General features: G+C 42.0%; 1 protein-coding gene across 3 annotated transcripts in view; it reads right to left on the reverse strand.

The window, feature by feature from the left end:
* Positions 1–18,438, reverse strand: part of MTMR2 (myotubularin related protein 2) — an 81,469-nt gene that overhangs the window by 51,903 nt on the left and 11,128 nt on the right. For 2 of the 3 annotated variants that reach the window (XM_084632239.1, XM_084632241.1), the window contains exon 2: positions 2,086–2,191. In XM_084632239.1, coding sequence (XP_084488365.1) covers positions 2,086–2,191 — 106 coding nt within the window. Of the gene's footprint in view, positions 1–2,085; positions 2,192–2,714; positions 2,734–18,438 lie in introns of those variants that run through there. The other variant, XM_084632240.1, reaches the window with a different exon arrangement.

An 18,438-nucleotide genomic window follows, 5' to 3' on the forward strand; every position in this document is an offset into this window, starting at 1 on the left:
TTGGGCAGAGACCATGTCTTCATACAGGTTCGCAGAGCACCTCACACAATGGGCCCATGATCTTGACTGAGGCATCTGCATGCTATTGTCTTATAAATAAATAAATACTGAAAATTATATTAACTGAACTACAAAGTAGTGGCCATACTTTGAAAGCTATTAAACGGTTCTACCATTATAGGTACATGAAAATCTATTTCAAACCAGTACACACTTTAAACAAATGTGTAACCGGTTTCAGGTACCAAAATAAATGGTCTGATTTTCGAAAGTGCTGAGCACCCTGTGATGGAATACACTCCTGTGTTCACACTTTACACGCCATTGCAATAATATTTTCCAAAACATGCCTTGTGAGGTATCATTTGAAAACTAATAACTCACTGGTCAATAATACCATGATGAAATGTGCGTAGCAACATTATGTGTAAACTCAGGAATTCCCCCTAAATAATGTTGGTAACACATGTTGAAACCCACATAGCCCCAAATAGGCAGAACTGGTCAAGCCAGTCTTAAACAAAGAAATGTGTGTTTACCTCAGTTTACATATAAGTTGTAAACAGGGTCCTCAGACAGCAAGATGGGGAAGACAGGAGACAAGAAAAATCTACATTTCAGCAAACAGAGGTGAGAAGAAAGAGTATGCGTCCTCTTTCACCCTCGCCTTCTTTATTGTTGGAATGAACTTTAACTAGGGGTAAGGTAACCCTCAGGAAAATGCATTTCAAAGGGTGACTGAACTATAAAAGTGAGGGGCAAAAACACACCAAGTTCTCTCTCCCTATCCATCTCTCTTTTTCACCTAAGACAACAAAAGAAACAGCCATTGGACTTGGGGAGCAGATCTTGGCCTGAGCGTTGGGTCAGCAATGTTAATGGGAGAACGTGGTAAGGGACTGCACCTTGAACCAAGTCTAATGTGTCAACTTTAGAACTAGGAAGCATTTTATCTTTATTTCTCTTGTAACCATTTCTGACTTTATGGCTTATATTTTTACTCAATTAAAACATATCTCCTTGTAGTTAAATAAATTTGTTTTATTATTTTATTAAAATAAATCCAGTGTTGTGAATTGTTTGGATAATTTCATTTAAGGTAGCAGACTGTTGTATGTTGAGCCCCGCAGAGAGGAAATGGAACTAACATGTCTGGGTTGTCCAGGAGAAGGCTGGACAGTGCAGAACACACAGTTTTTGGGAAAAATTGGAGACGGGGAGTATGTTGGGATCACCCTGTAAATAGTAACCGAGGCTAGTGGAAGCCAGAGTGTGGCTGGTGTTTGCTGTCAGGCTGTTGGGGTCAGAGTTGCTGGACCAGGGCTGTTGCCATACACACACACTCGGGGTGTGATCTCCATGCTGGTAGGCGGTGTGTGAGTGGCCCAGGTGGGAGCTACAGCAGCAAAGCATTGTGAGGCACCCCAAGTTGCAGGGCAAGTGGTGACACAGCCCCTCACTGGTCTGGATACTCCCACAAATCCCACTGGCTTCAGTATGAGCTGCAGGTACATTTCAAGATTCCAGCCATCAGACCACTTATTTAGGTGTCCAGTTATGGATTTAGTTGCCTGGCTCTAGGTACCCAAGTTTGACATTTTGATTTAAGAGGTCTTTATTGGAGGAGAAGTCTATTTTACTGGGAGTACCAGCTAGTATTTGTCGGTGATCATTGCAGCACAGGCTATTTTAAGATAAATGTTAAGAGCCAGGTATTTCAAGATTTCAGTGCTCACAAATGGGGCCAGATTTTCAGAGGATCAGCTTCCATCTAGGCACCAAAATAAGGTGCTGTGGGAGCAGCTGGATGCTGAACCCTTATTTAGGTGGGCTGAACCCTTGGAAGCTGAACTCTTTTGAAAGTCTGGTACCAAATGTGGGGCCACTACAAGACTGTTTTTCCAGTAACAAAGGAACCAATGGTGTAGAGATCAAACTAACTCCTATTTCAGTTATTGGGTTCCGTGTCCCTCCCCAGCTCCTGCTAAATAAACTGTGTTGTTAATCTGGAGGCTGAAGTCTTACGCCACCACCAAACGCTAGACTTGGGATCTCACTGTAGCCTCAAAAAAAGGGAATACATACCCTCAGATCTGGAGAAAAGTTGTCTGTGGAGGTGGAGACTGAATCCGATGACACAACCGAAGCAGATTTTGTGTGCACTGACTGGTCCGAGTGAGAGGTGGAGGTACTACAAAGAGACAAACACACATCAGACTTGTGCATTTCTGAGTCTAACTAAAACAAAAAGCCTCAATTTCAAACATTTATATAAGAGATGTCACTGTGTTACTCTGAGATAAAAAACAGACAGGATCCCGAGTGCAAGACACCCCCTGCCTGACCACAGATTTACCATGGAAGTAGGGAAAATGAAATCAGGACAAATGAAAAGTTTCTTCCATCAGTTGTAACTTTGTCCCTTTGAATGTTGGTGTAACTCTCATGCACTAAAACAGGCTCTTCCCCAAGATCCTCGGACACTCCTGCAGCACTATTTGACAAACCATAACATCATGGCATCATCCTGTTTTTCTATATTGCCCCTCCAGTGGCTGTGCATAATTATGGCTGTGCATAATTAAAATGAGTACTGTTGCACTGTATATTCACACTGCAATTTTCCCTATAACCTTAACAGTTTACACCTAGCATCAGCACTCCTGAAATGCTGTGCAACTGTAGCAAAAGATCCTATCTCCAATGGTACTCACAAAGGTCCCAATGCAGCAATAAACTCCATATGGGTAGAACCTTGTGTCCACGTGGACCCGCACTGATATGGGGCTCCGTGTAGGGAGAAAGAACCTGCACACGTAGCTTGCAGGGGCCAAGCCTAGCTTTGGCCAGGGGCCAAAGTCCAGCCTTAGTGTCACCATCAACTGTTGTATTAGCTGAGCATGTGACATCCCATGCTGGAAACATCTAGGTGTAGGCTTTCTGATAGGTCCGGAGACCTGTTAGTTGTCTCACAGGTTGTTTTTTCCCTGCTACTTGACTCTTTCACTGGTAAAAAACAAACAAACATCAAATTACAAAAACATTCAATTTCCCTGCTTTCAAGTCTGGGGAAATCCAATTCTGGTGACATTAAAAAAAAAAAAAGCAAGGGATTACTACAGCAAATGTGGCTCTGCCTAGGAGTAAATACTTTGGCTACGAGGATAAAAATGCAATGGTAACTTTTTATCCTAACACCAGGTGATGAATACTTATTTTCATCTGAAGTTTCAGAAATGGACTCAAGAAATAAATTATTTAAAATAAAAAGTTAAGACAAACAATTCAATGTGGTTTATTTACTGTACACCATTGAACTGCCAATCAGTTTAGAAATGAAGTACACCTCTATCCTGATATAACGCGGTCCTCAGGTGCCAAAAAATCTTACCATGTTATCGGTGAAACCGTGTTATCTCGAACTTGCTTTGGCCTCGAGCATTTCCGTTATTAATAGTCAGCAAATCATTTTTGTTAGAACTAACACGGTGCATGCAGTAAATAAATCTGTTCTACAATGGTTAAATTGTATCTCCTTTCTTTAATTACAACAATTATTTTATAAGCTTTTTTAAAAGATACAAAGAACAGGAGTATTTGTGGCACCTTAGAGACTAAAATTTATTTGAGCACAAGTTTTCGTGGGCTACATAGAATGGAACATATAGTAAGAAGATATATATATATATATTCACATACAGAGAACACGAAAAGGTGGAGTAAGAGGCTAATTAATTAAGATGAGCTATTATCAGCAGGAGAAAAAAAAACTTTTGTCGTGATAATCAAGATAACCCATTTAGACAGTTGACAAGAAAATGTGAGGATATTTAACATGGGAAAATAGATTCAATATGTGTAATGACCCAGCCACTCCCAGTCTCTATTCAAACCCAATGGTTTAATGGTATCTAGTCTGCACATTAATTCAAGCTCAGAAGTTTCTCGTTGGAGTCTGTTTTTGAAGCTTTCCGGTTGCAAAATTGCCACCTTTAAATCTGTTACTGAGTGGCCAGAGAGGTTGAAGTGTTCTCCTTCCAGTTTTTGAATGTTATGGTTCCTCATGTCAGATTTGTGTCCATTTATTCTTCTGCATAGAGACTGTCCAGTTTGGCCAATGTACATGGCAGAGGGGCATTGCTGGCACATGATGGCATATATCACATTGGCAGATGTGCAAGCGAACGAGCCCCGATGGCATGGCTAATGTGATTAGGTCCTATGATGGCGTCACTTGAATAAATATGTGGACAGAGTTGGCGTCAGGCTTTGTTGCAAGGATAGGTTCCTGGGTTAGTGTTTTTGTTGCGTGGTGTGTGGTTGCTGGAGAGTATTTGCTTCAGGTTGGGGGGCTGCCTGTAAGCAAGGATTGGTCTGTCTCCCAAGATCTGTGAGAGTGAGGGATCATTTTTCACGATAGGTTGTAGATCTTTGATGATGCGCTGGAGAGGTTTTAGTTGGGGGCTGAAGGTGACGGTTAGTGGCGTTCTGTTATTTTCTTTGTTGGGCCTGTCCTGTAGTAGGTGACTTCTGTAAAAGATACAGTGTATTAACAACACAGGTACTACACACTGCTAAATGCAACCATGTGGGCTAGGTTTCATCATACATCAATCGTTTGGTCTGCGTGTAATGCTTAGAAAAATGCAAAATTCACATAAAATATCAGAAAACGCTTTTAATTACACATCCTTACAAACCGTTGTAAAAAAAGGATTTTGGTATTTTAGCAAATAGGAGCAGGGGCCACTTTGTCACTTAATCTACATATATAATAGTTGGCTTAGTAATATGAACTGTTAACTATTAAATAGTTTGAAAACATTTTGGAGATGGGAGTTCTTACTTATAGAAAAGGTTAAAATGAAGCTAAAAAAGTAAAATAACCAAGTTTTAGAGACATTAATAAAATGGTAAATATCTTTTTTTGGTGTACAAGATGCTTTCTTATTTAAGATGCACCCCTTAAAATTTTTTTAATTTAAAAAAAAAAACAAAAAACTTGTTATACTTTGTTGCTTCATACTACTGCGAGCCTTCTTCTTCGCCAGGTCAATTATGGATTTTAACTGCAGTATTTGCAGTCTATCCATATCCTGGCTTTCTAGCCACTTAAGACCAATCTCTAACCCTACAACCGCAACAGCAGCTTTGGGTGGTGGCTCCGAGGGTTCTTCTTCACTATCCTCAGGGTTAGACACATTTTCTGAGGCACTAGGTGGTTAAGGGGCAACATTGTGAATTATATCTACATCTGTAAGTCGTTCATAGGTTGGACACATAACATCCACCTCCATCCACTCTTGACAAATCCCACTTTGAGCCATAAATTCCCTGTAGACTCGTTCTGCCTCCATGGTCTCTTCTTCTGTAAAACCTTCAAAGTTGTTCTCATCTTTGTCTTCTTCCTCATCTTGGTTGTCATTGCTTTCAGCACTTTTGAGACCACGATGCCAACATTTCTCTATCACTGAGAGAGTGATTCCTAGCTAGGCTGTCTCGCCTAAGTTAAATACATCCAGCAAATTCAATTTCTTGATTACATCCGTTATGCTACTGTTGTCCTCAACAATTTTCTTTACTAAGGCTTTACAACAGTTCCTTTTAAATGTGGATATAATGCCTTGATCAAGGGGCTGTATTTTGGACATTGTGTTCTTAGGAAGGTAGCTCACCTTTATCTTCCCGTCTTTGCTGGTTAAGGTCTCAACTGGGGGGTGGGCGGGACAGGTGTCAAGTAGGAGCAATGCCTTTGGCTCCAGGTTTTGTCTGCGTAGGTGGTTCTGGACAGCTGGTACAAAATATTTATTAAACCATTCCTCGAAAATATCCAATGTCATCCAGGCACTTTTTGAATGGCGATAAATGAATGAAAGAGAATCCATGTTCTTATGGTGGAGAACCCTAGGTGACTTGGATTTGCCTATGCACAGAGGTTTAAGTTTTATTCACGCAGAAAAGTATTCACTCTCTCTTTTATCACCTTAAAACCTTCGGCCTTTTGTTCTTTGGTCCTAGAAGCAAGTGTTCTATCCGGCAGCATATGGTAACATAAGCTGGTTTCATCTGCGTTATAGATTTGCTCTGGAGCATAGTCACCCTCGATGATAATCTCTCGTAACTTTAGCAGGTATTCGTCGCAAGCTTTTATATCTGCTGAGCGAGTCTCTCCTGAAATTGTGACTTGCCGAATGCCATGACATTTTTAAAAACGATTAAGCCATCCACTGCTAGCTTTAAATTCGTTACCCTGATGTGCAGAAGCATCCTTGCCCAAGCATCTAAAATCAAGATCCTTCTTCAATTTCTCCGCTTGTTTCCTTGTAATGTCACTGGAAATTGGCATGCCATCGGAGCGTTCTTGGGTAAACCACGTAAATACAGCTCTATTTAGTTGGTTATCCTGGACAGTTTTTAGGCACTTCCTTTCCAGGCCTTCACTTTCATCCAGTTAAACTAGCATTGATCGTAATTTTTCCTCATCTTTGATCCACCCTCTTAATGTTGATTCCAAACACTCCTAGTTCTTTTGAGAGCTTCGCTTGGTTCATTCCTGATTTCAGTCTGTCCAAAGCTTCCACTTTTTCTTTGACTGTCCATGCCTTTCTTTTCTGTGGCTGTGAACTACTTGCCATCACGTCAATGGTATTTTAATATTAATGCTAACAATTTTTTTAATTGTTTAGAAAATGTCAGCGCAGAGTTACGTTTCCAAAATACAACTAGTGAGACAACTTAAGCTTAGTCTATACTGCACACAATTTAGAAACAAGATTAAAATAGGTGGGAGAGATGAGAATGCCTAATGGGACCATGGGCAGGCAACATATGTTTACCCCTGCCTTCTCATTGTTGCACATTCGTTCCACCACTTTGATACATGCACATTATACAGACAATGTACTGTATGTATGTAATTGAGTACAAGCCATATTTTAAAAGCAGACCATGGATGGTTTTGTAACAACTTTAAACTGGCAAGGTGACAGCAGGTTAGTCAATGATGAAGTTAGACTGAACTCTCCTTTTTGAAAAATTAGTCATGGTTATAAATACAGAGGCCGTTTTTATTATAATGGCCGATAAAAATAGCTACCACCTTGCACATGGTTTTGTTGTCCGCAAAACGAATTTAAACTTTCAATGGTTTTAAACTATCAACGGATTTAAACTGTCAACGTTGTAAGTTTAATTAAGACTTGCAGACAAGTCTGTTTTTTATGCAATGAAGATCGGAGTGAAAGTTTAAAAATGTTGTAAATGCACTTTTGATTCAAGGCAGGCTTGTAAAAACATACATACTGAATATGTATGCGGTAATCATTAAATGTATAAACTGGAACTAAACAGAATAAAAGTACTGTATGTTGTAGACGAGACAGAAAACCATTTTTACTTTATCGCGTTATATCCAAATTCATGTTATATCGGATAATGTTATATCGAAGTAGAGGTGTACTTAGTTCTGGGATACACACTAAGGCAATGCTGTATTTTGGATATCATCATAGAACCACTTGTAGATCCAGTGCTTCACAGACGGTAAATGAAATAAAGTCCTGGAAAAAAAATAATGTAAAGCCCAACCCCACAACACTCCCTCACTTAGGCATGGCCTTACTTGTGCAAGGCCTTGTCTACACAGCGTGCACTGATTTGCTTATACCAGTTTAGTTAAACCACTGCAAAGCTCTTGATGGACCCTCTTAAATCAGTTTCAGCCTGGTTTATATCAGTTTGGCTTGCACCTTGCAAGTATCCACCCAGGGATTTACAAAGATTTAACTAATTTGGCTTAAAAAAAATAATCATCATACCGTTAGTTCATCTGGTGCGACTTTGTGTGTGAACAGATCCTGAGTAAAGGTTCACAGGATCAGGTCTTTAGACAGACATCAGCTCACTGGCACTGTTTGCACCTTGGGCACACAATGCCACCTCTTCTAACTCTCCTTTCCCACCACCAATACAGACTCCTCCCCATCAGCATCAACATTTCAGTAATGGGAGTCAACCCATAAAGTGTCACTTACATGCAAAAGTCCTCATCATTAATATCACTTCTTGTTCTCCTTTCTTCAGTTCCTTGCATTTGAGTCCAGACCTACATTGTAGAGGCCAGATTCTCCACTGCCTTGCATTTTGTAAGTAAAATGCTACCAATCTGGCTGGTAGAGTTTTAGACTCATTTTGCACAGGGAAAAATGACTACCTAAGGGATAAGGCAGTAGACATTCAGTTGAGTTTGTAAGTGCATTTTCGTATTTGTTCATCATGCTTAGTCCCAAATGGTTTTTAATGCAGAAAGTGAAATGCACATTCGAAGTGAAATTTTCAAAAGTGCCAGTCCATCGTTGGCCTAACACTGCCGACATCAGTAACAGCAGAGCTAGGCCAACATGAGCACTTTTGAAAAACCTACCCTGCATACACAGGAAACAACACTCATGACATAGCTGGATTAGGCAGCTCTGAAGAGTATACATAGGTTGCATGTGTTTGGCTCAGTGCCTCTATTCTCCTCATCATTAATACTGAACTGAAATGAAACTAAGGAACAAACACTGACCTAACAAAGAATTTAAACTCAGTTGGCTCAAGACATTCTTCCTCCTATCAGTATCTGTCAGGTTTGGGTTGACATGGCTCCGCTGAGCAAACTAATTAACCTGATGTCCCTTTACACACCACATTTATTACCTTCAGTGGTTTAGCTAACCTGGAGTTCTTCTATTGCCAATGTGAAAAGAAACTGAAGCCATGTGACCTAATACTCCTTGAAGGAAAAGATAGTTTTGCAGCTAACACACAGACCAGGAATGAGAAGAACTGAGATCTGTTCTTAGGTCTGCCACAGGCCTTCTGTGTGATTTGGACGAATCATTTAACCTCTCTGCGTTGTCGTCTCTCCAACATATCAAAGCCTTTGCCACCCTGAGATTAGACCACTGTACGGCACTCTGCTTGGGCCTATTCAGAAGCTTAGGCTGGAACATGGCAGACTGCCGGTTATCAGGGCCGGATTTCCAATTAGGTACAGTAAGCATGTGCCTAGGGGCGCCTAAAAGTTAATACATACAGCTCCCCTGCAGGCAGCCAGGTTCCTGGCACGGGTTGATGGCTGCCCAGCATGTGGGACTGGAGCAGGGTGAGTGTCCGAGTCAGCCTGCCTGGGGGTGCTGTGAGCCCCGGCCCATCGGGGAAGCTGCTTAAGGTGCTGGGAGCATCCCAGCCCCTTCCCAATCTCGCCCGCCCCCTGCCTCTGCCCCATGCAGGGGAGAGAGAGGGAGGGGTGTGGCCAGCACCCTATTCACCTGCACAGGCGCAGCCAGAGCACGGCTGCTGCACCGTGCTGTGTAAGGGATGGAAGACACCCAGGGACCATTTGCCTTGTAGAGAGGTACAGTCCCCGCCTTGTGTCTCGCCTGGGGCAGGTGGGCTGTGCCCCAGCTCAGGCGGGGAACACTATGCATGGCAGAGGGTCTTGTGCTTTCCCGGGGAGGCTGTGTTTATACTTCTTTTCATTTAATTTTTTACAGAAAACACCAAGGTCAGCTGTAGGCAGGGGGAAGGACATGCTGAAGATGCTGTGCCTAGTGGCGCATAAGGTGTAAATCCAGCCCTGCCTGTTATGTGGTGTTTTGCACTGGGAGCACATTATACCAGTGTTCTAGGAGCTGCACTGGCAGCCTGTGGGCTTCTGGGTTGAGTTCAAGGTGTTTGTTTGAACCATTAAATGACATGGGTCTAGGCTACCCAACAGACCCCCTGGGGCTCTTCTTGCTCCACACTACTGCAGTTACAATCAGTGGAGGCACTCGAGGTGGAGATTCCTTAATATGGAACAGAGAGAGCTGCTGCCCGGGCATTCTCTATGAGGGTCCTTAGCTTCTGCAATGAACCTTCATTCCCAGGGATTTGCTAGCCTTCCAGACCCACTGTGAAACTACCCATTTTTGCAGATATTTATGGAGGGGCTGAGATGAGGATGTCAGGGAGGAATTTGTTACCTGGGGAATAATGGCAATATGGGATGGGGGTGATTTGTGGCTGTGGATTTTAATGGTTCTGTGTAACTGCTGGTTTTGAAAATTGGAAGGGTCACCCCAAAAATGGGATGGCCATGTATGTGTGAGAACTCTAACAGCTAGACCTCAGCAGGTGTAAATCAGCACAGTTCCACTGTAGTCAACGGGGCTACGTCACCATGTGAGGATCTGGCCCCATATAAACAAACGTGTGAAATGGGGATAATTCGATTTCTGACCCCTCATAAGGATGCTGCGCAGCTACATTCACTGATGTTTTCAAAATACCTGGAGTTCTTCAGAAGCGCTAAATATTATATTACTGATCCTTTAGAATGCACACCTCAGTCTCCCAAGTACCTCCTAACTAGTGCTCACCCCAAGCTCCAAAACCCAGCTGCTCTGCCTAGTCCCTGTTTTGCTACCACTATTAACTGGGAACAGAGATCCCTGCAGTGATTCAAAGGCACTTTTGGGGAAATGACCAAGAATGACTTTCCAGGGTATTCTTGCTATTTTGATCCTAATTTTTCCCTGCAATCACAATCAGTTTGGGGGTATGCCTACCACCAATGTACAGTCATACTCCTCATCCAGATAATTATATTTTACATTGGCAGAACAGTTAAACGCATTTCTAAAGGCCAGGTTTCTAACTATAAATTAGACCAAGATTTGTCCAGAGGATGGAGTCAGCAATGCCCTCTTCTAATATTTACCCTCATTATTGAGCCCTGGACTATGGGGAGCAGATATATGCAACTAATAAGGGAATTATAATGAGAACTAAATTCAGTGGCTCAGCTGTTGGTAGGGTGCTGATCATTACTAGGATTACCCACAAGAGTCTAGATGCTTTCCAAACATAATATGCAGTCCCTGCTCCAAAGAGCTCATAATCTAAAAAAGCAAGCCGCATAGGAAGGGTGAAGGACAGAAATAAAACATATAGTGATTTTAAAAAAATGTATCATCAGTTATTTGCTTTGCCCATTTATTTGCCCGTTATTAGTTCACATTCTTGTAGAAGGGATTGGACGGAGGAGGGGGTTTGGGCCCTCCAGACTCGTTCAGTAAGGGCATTCCATGTGTGGAAGAAAGCATTGATACTATTTTGGAAGAAGCAGACGATCTGGCAGTGTGAGGATGGGAAGATGATGCAATAAGGAATAAGAGCAGATAAGGAAGGAAGGGCATAGAAGCTGAAGTTAGTCTAATTATGAAGGACCTTGAAGGCAAAAAAAAGAAATTTAAACTCGATGCAGATTGCCACACTGTTTAAGCAGTAATGAAATTTCACCCCATATAGTACCTAGTACTGAAATAGTCTGAAATTTAGATTTTTCTCCAAAGGAAACAGATATCCTAGGGAAATTCCAGAAAGGTTTCTTCTGTGAAAATAAAACCTATGGGTTTTTTTCACATCCCAAGTATACAACATAACCTTTCCTCGTAGGTAACTGGTTTTGAAAATAAAGTTGTGGCAACAAATTTTAATCGATTTATATGAAGCTCAAGCACTGACACAACTTTTGGCGAGAGTAAAGTCATAACACTACTTTGTCCCTCTGAGAAACTGTGTAAGACGAATCAGCTATCAGGACTTGCAATTACTATAGTGGTAATTTCCTAAGCAGCATCTTAATTGTTTCCACCTCTTGATCAACAAAAACACAGAAAAGCATACATGTGGCAGATCAATAGCCTCAACCAATCCTGGGCAGCTTGGGGTGGGATGTTTCCCAAAGAAACCATCCAAAACTTTATTTTTCTGCTACACTTGTTCGGCCTCTGAAGGGCTAGAGAGGGACAGATGCCTCTGTCTCTCCGGAAGAAAAAACAATGGCCAAAATTTTCAAACTTGGGTGCCTAAAATTAGTCTCTTAAATCCTTATTTATGCTCCTAAATATAAGTTTGACCTGATTTTCAAAGGTGTGGAGCATCTGCAATTCCTAGTAAACATAATGGGATGGGTGGGGGTGGTCAGCACTTCTGAAAATAGGGCCACTTTCATTTAGGGTGACTGAATAACGTGTTAGGAGACTAAATTTGGTACCCAAGCTTGAAAATCTCTGCCAGACTCATTCTCATGCGGAAAGTAAGCAAAATAACCTCATAGGATACCAGACTGATTCTCCAATGCTTTCTTTATGAATGTTCCTGCCTGCTGCTGCAACAAGTAGCTGCTTTTTGCTTGCAGAGGCGTGCCAGCTGCTCAGATATTAATTGGTATAAGCTGCTCACACATTTTCACTGTATCAAACTGTATTATTTCTTTTGGCAGCCACTGAACTGATATGGAAAACAGGTGATAAAATGCAGCACCGTGCTAGGCTGTTTCAGCTGCAGAGGTCACAAAGGAGAGAAGCACTGCAGAATATACTTTCCATTTCCTCTCTTCCTGTTTTTCTCAAAGTTTCTCTTTATGTGCAATCCTGAAAATGCAAGGTGAAAACTGCAAATTAATCATGACTAGTGGCAAAAACAATTTAATTTAGAAATTCCAGATGCCAGAAAACTGGCATCCAATTGGTTTGAATTTTGTAGTCGGGCCTTCTAGTACCTCGTGTACTTTCTTTTAAAGCATAAACATACACAGTTATTGAGCATTCCCTACTCATTTTCAACATCCAAGATGGCAACACTTCCCTGTCAACACTCTTCCCTGCTCCTCTCTCTCCTTCACAGAAGGAAAAAGAAATACCGAAGAAAGTTTGGGTCATATCAGAACAGAACCCAGTCCTCTGAGATATCTCTACTCTGCTCCACCCAGCCAGTGCTGGCCTGAAGACAAGAAGTCCACCTTGCTGTTCAATCCAGGTTTCCCATTTAGCAGCTCACTAAGGGCCTAAACCCTCATTCACGCAAGGATCCCAGTGACTACGCAGTAGCCCCTTAATGGCACAATTCTGCAAAGCACTTAAACAGATGCTTGCTTTGCCTATCGGCAGGAGTAGAGTGCTTGTGTGTGTGTAACGGTTGCAGAATAGGATCCCAAACTACAACATTTAAAGATTACTATTTTAATTGATTTGTATGACCCGAACACCTAAAAGCCAAAACTGAGATTCGGGTCCCACCGTGCTATGCACTGTACATACACAGTACAACAGACAGTCTGGGCCCCGAAGAACTCTCTCAGCCTAAACCAGGGGTTCTCACAACAAATTTTTTGGTGGCCTCAGAGTGCAGCCACCAACTCTGGCTGTGACAATTTTTCCTAAAATACTTAATTAACTTTAGGAAAAACAAATAAATTTGCACAGGTACATGTCCAAATCATTGTAATCTATCTACGTAGGGTTTTTTTTGTTTGTTTGTTTTTTTACATATTCAATAATAAAAATAGTGTACAGTTGTCTCTATTCTTTATTGGACCTAAACAGAATACAAACACAAATAAGGTGCTTTGATCATTCTTGTCATTTTTCTTATTGTTTATGTTACTTTTTTTGGTTGCTTTTTTTTTTTTTTTAAGACTTGCTAGCTACTAAGTGTGCTATGAAAAGTGATATTAACAAACATACAAATATCACTTTTTACAACAGACTTACTCAGCCCCGGCAAGCCCAGGGACAAATTAAGCCTTGGATGGAGAGGTAGGTACAGAGGCAGCAGGGGCCAAGGGTGATGGGGCACTGGGGGAGGCAGTGGGGGGCAGAGGTGAAGGGGGAATGAGCTTAGGACCAGAGCCCGTCACCACACAACCAGGGAATGGAGCCCGAAGCCCCGTGGCTGGAGCCTGCCACCCGAGGGCTGAAGCCCAATCCCACTGCCCGCCTGGGAAGGTGCGGAACTCACTGGCTGCCTGTTCCTCCAGCTTGTGTCCCTCCAAAGGGAGACACGGCCCAACCACTCCTGCTGGCCCCTGGGAAGGGGCCGCTGCTTTGCATCCACCCCACCCCCCTAATCACTGCCCTGGAGGCTGTGGCCGCAAGAAAAGCCCCTGGTGGCCGCATTTGAGAAACACTGGTCTAAAAAGAGAAGATGGACAAAGGAAGCATTATCTCCCATTCATCGATGAGTCAGACTTGAATCTTCACAGCAAAATGGACCAGAAAAACAGATTATCCTACCTACAACAGAATGCACATACAGACAGCAACTTAATCTATTATACTTTTATATAAAACGTACACATACAAAAGCTCAGCATACTGTATTTATACTGTACATGTACTCAGTATACAGCTGACTACATTTCAGAGTTACCTAGAAGTCATGATTTCTCTGAAGATTGTCAGACACCTACTTTATCTTCTGCTTGACTTACACATCTCAGGAAAAAAAGCCACAGACAAATATATTTTTGAAATAAGAAAGAGCCAATTGGCGGGTGCCCTCTGGCACTCAGAAGAGGCAGACAGTTATATAACATAGGACTGTAACCTTCCCCTTCAAAAGATTTGGCCATGTCAGAGTGCTAAACAATCTTAAAAGAAGCCATTTCAGCACACAAATCATTGTGCATGTTTGTGACAGACTTAAAATAGCCCCCGCGATACTTGCCTGAATAAGAAAGATTCACTTCTGTTGCCAAGCAAACCAGGGTTTCAATCTGACTTCAGTGTTCCAAGCAAAGAAAATGTCACTTTCTATAAAGTTGATCCTTTTAAGTAGCATCCTGAGCTGAATATATAGTACATGTTTTCCCATGAGCAATAAAGGGAGTGCCCTATATTTTGACCGTGAACAAGCTTTTCTAGGAATGCAAATTTTGCTCTCAATAGTTACACAATGGACTAGTCTCACCAGCACTGCTCATGCTCAATTAGTCATTCTTTTATTATTATTTTTTTAACCAAAATTCACAAAAGGCCTGCAGCACTTGCTAAACAACAGGCCGATTGTCTGAAATATTAGCAAGGTTCCAAGGATAGAAAGCCAACACCCAAAGCCTAACTGAAAAGCAGCACATAATTAACAACAACAAGCAACCCTCAGTATCACCCTTTCCTGAGTCAAACAGCCCAGAAGGTAAAAACAGAAGAATACAAGTGACCTAGGCCCAAATCAAAAACATCATGTGGAAGACCGACAACATCATGATCTGTATCCATGAGAGAAACAAAAAGAGGAATCCGCCTAGTAACATGCTCCAGGCTGGTACTCAGCTGAAAAGGAAAAGCCAAAATAATATTCTTATCCAAAAGATTTTAGACAAGTACTGGGAATACACCACATTTTACCTCTGCATCATCGGTTGAAATACAGCCCATGTCAGGAGGGATCAAAATTTCTTACTATCTGAAAGCAGATGGATAACCCATGTGAAGTGACTCAGCCGATCTTGATCCACAAGGAACTGGACCAGTGCCTGCATCACTGATAATTTTGGTTGCAAACTTAGTAGCGATAACAGTGAACGATGGGCAGGGCAAATGAATCGCCATTCCCAAGAAGGAAGGGCGAGAAGGATCGTTGGATGGTTAAGGCACTCTCCTAGTACTTGGGACACCCAGGTTCAATTCCCTGCTTTGCCACAAACTTCCTGTGTGACCTCAGGCAAGACACTCAGACCCAGATTTGTAAAGGTATTTAGGAGTTGCCTAGCGTTGTGTGACCCAGGTGATTTAGACACATAATGCCCATTTTGAAAAGTCACTTAGGCACTTAGGAGCCTAGGTCTCACTGAAAGTCATTAGGATTTAGGCCCTAAAGTCCAGCCCCAAAGTTATTTGGGTGCCTAATTCTCATTGAAATCAATGGGTGTTAGACACGTAAATACCTTTCAGAAACTGGGCCTTTGTCTCTCTGTGCCACTGTTGCCTATGTGTAAATGGGAATAATGGTCCCAACCTCACAGGGATTTTGTGAGGATAAATATATTAAAGATGGTAAGGTGCTCGGATATTATGATGAGGGGGCCAGATAATTCTCCCTGCCACCCCAGTAAAGAAGGAGGCACACTGTTGTGTCAGTGTAGGGAAACCTAAGTTGGGCCTGTTTCCCACAATGAGGTTTTCTGTTTATAGGGTTTCCAGTTTGGTCCCATTTCTAATCACTAAAACTTCACTTTACATTTTAAGGGTGGAGGTTCAAAAACATAGACTGGGTATGTAACCCAAATTACAGTCCTCGTACGTACTGTCAACTCAGACAACAGTGCCTGCTAAGAGTTTACTCAGTTCAGTCCTGTCTCACACAGCAGGCCATTGCTAAAAGATGGTGGGGGGAAGGTACTGTAAGGGTGAGAAAATCTATAAGTACTGGGTGCTTTCCAAAGATGCAACACAGCAGAGGGCAGTACTGAACTCTGAATCAAGGTTCCCCTTGGGAAAAGAAAGTGGAGGTAGTATTTCAGAGTCAAGAAAACAAACACAGCCTATTTAAAAAAAAAAGAGAGAGAGAGAGATTGTACTATTTTGCACAGGTTTCTCTGAAGAGCAGGGATAGGGATGAAGCCATGGCCAAAATGCTGATGTATTCTAGTGATTCCCCAGATAACAGTTTATTAGGGGACCTTATTAGTCAACACGTTAGAACAGCCCAGTGCATGCAAGGAAAAAAAAAAAAATCAGAAACTGAAACTAATTGATGATCTTAAATCTTTACCAAGTAATAATTAGGGCAACAAAACTTGCATGAACTGGATCAAGAAAAAGACCAGAAGACTTTGTACTTGTTGGTAGGAAACCAAAGGAAGATCGTCCAAATAGGTTGAACAGATAAAATAACTTCTTATTTGTAGCGCAGTATTACCTAGGAGTTCCAGTCATGGAACAGGACCCTATTATGCTAGACGCTGTACACACGATTTAACAGTAAGTCTATATACCTACCATAACTCAGTCCTTATCCTGTTGCATTCCTTTCTCTAGTTTTAAACACTCGCGTAAGAAAATAACTTGCCCTGTTAAACATGCTGTTTATCTTTCATTAAAAAGTTAGTAACTAAAAATACCAGCAAATGACTAATCATTGACATTTGTAATTCCAGACTGGGATTAATTAAAAGAAAGAAGAAAATGTACTTTTGAATACAGCACGTAAATACACCCCCATTTGGAGAGTCACCTATTATCTGGTAGAAATCCTCCAACAGGATACCTAGATATTCTCTAGCAGTCAGATGTTGAGATGCAGTGTGCTCTGACTGCAGATGAAGCATGGAATAGGGATCAGAAGCCTACTTTCTAATCCCAGGTCAGCCACTGAACTGTTACGTGTCCCTCGGTAAATCAATATCTACTGAAGATGTGGGTGCTCAGCATTTCTGAAAATCAGACCCCATAGTCCAGATTTCCAAGTGTTCAGCACCCACAACTGGGACCAGATTTCTAAAAAAGCCCAACTCCCAGAGGTACCTAAATAAAGATTTTTTAAAAAGAGCTCAGCAGCCCCCATTGTGATGCATGATCAGGATTTCAAAAGAGTTTAGCACTCGACATACTGGCCACTTCTGAAGGTGTCTAAATGGTGTTTGGAAAATTTGGTTCCGTCTCTCTCAAGGTAGGCACCCAAAAATGGAGACATCCAAAATGAGAAAACGCTTTTGAAAAGGTGAGTCCCCAACCTCTCCATATATCGATTGTCACATCTATATACTGGGGATAATCTTGCAAGATTGCTCGCCTAACAGTTAAGGCTGTTGCATCCATAAATCATGGAAGTCATGTTTGCCCCACCTAGAAAAGCATTTATTCTGCTAAAGAAAATAACTACTAATTTTTCCTGAGCTACCTAAATAAGAAAAATAAAGGTACTTAAATAGTTCTTCCCCGCCTAAAAGAGGAGAGAAAAAATCTAAGGCCAGGGCACCTCTTCTGCTGAGTGGAGGTAACTTCTTTAGCAATGTAGCAAGGGTTTTCCTTGCTTGAGACCACTTGGAGTCACAGTCTGGAATCAGAACATATTAACCTAGAAATACATCCACCTACCGCACTGGAGTGTAACTGTCCTATCACAACCAAGGGAGAAGATGGTTATGATCCTGCCCCCATCAGATCACCAGAAGCTATATTGATGTTGCTAATGCTGTCCCTACCCTGAAGGTGGGAATAGGCAACACGGGATGGATCACTTGATTACCTGTTCTGTTCATTCCCTCTGACAACTGGCAGTGGCCACTGTCGGAAGACAGGATACTGGGCTAGATGGACCTTTGGTCTGACCCAATATGGCCATTCTGATGTAATCACATAAGTAATGGGTCACAGCTGATCAGCTGCTTGACAGCAGATATTAGCTCATAAGTTATGGCATCCAGCAGGAAACTACTACATTTTCCCCCTCCCATGAAGGGCTCATCCAGCATCACACTGTTCTGGGGACATCCCCTCCAAATTCCTGATTGGGGCTTTGGAACAACCACAGAAGAGACTGCCTGCCCCTCCCATCGTGGGGCTCCCTCCTCAGAAAATTCTTCTGAGGTTTTACACAGCCCATTGCATGCTGGGCCACAACTTT

Source organism: Lepidochelys olivacea (genome assembly GCF_965140295.1).
Source record: "Lepidochelys olivacea isolate rLepOli2 genome assembly, chromosome: 1".
Classification (NCBI taxonomy): Eukaryota; Metazoa; Chordata; order Testudines; family Cheloniidae; genus Lepidochelys; species Lepidochelys olivacea.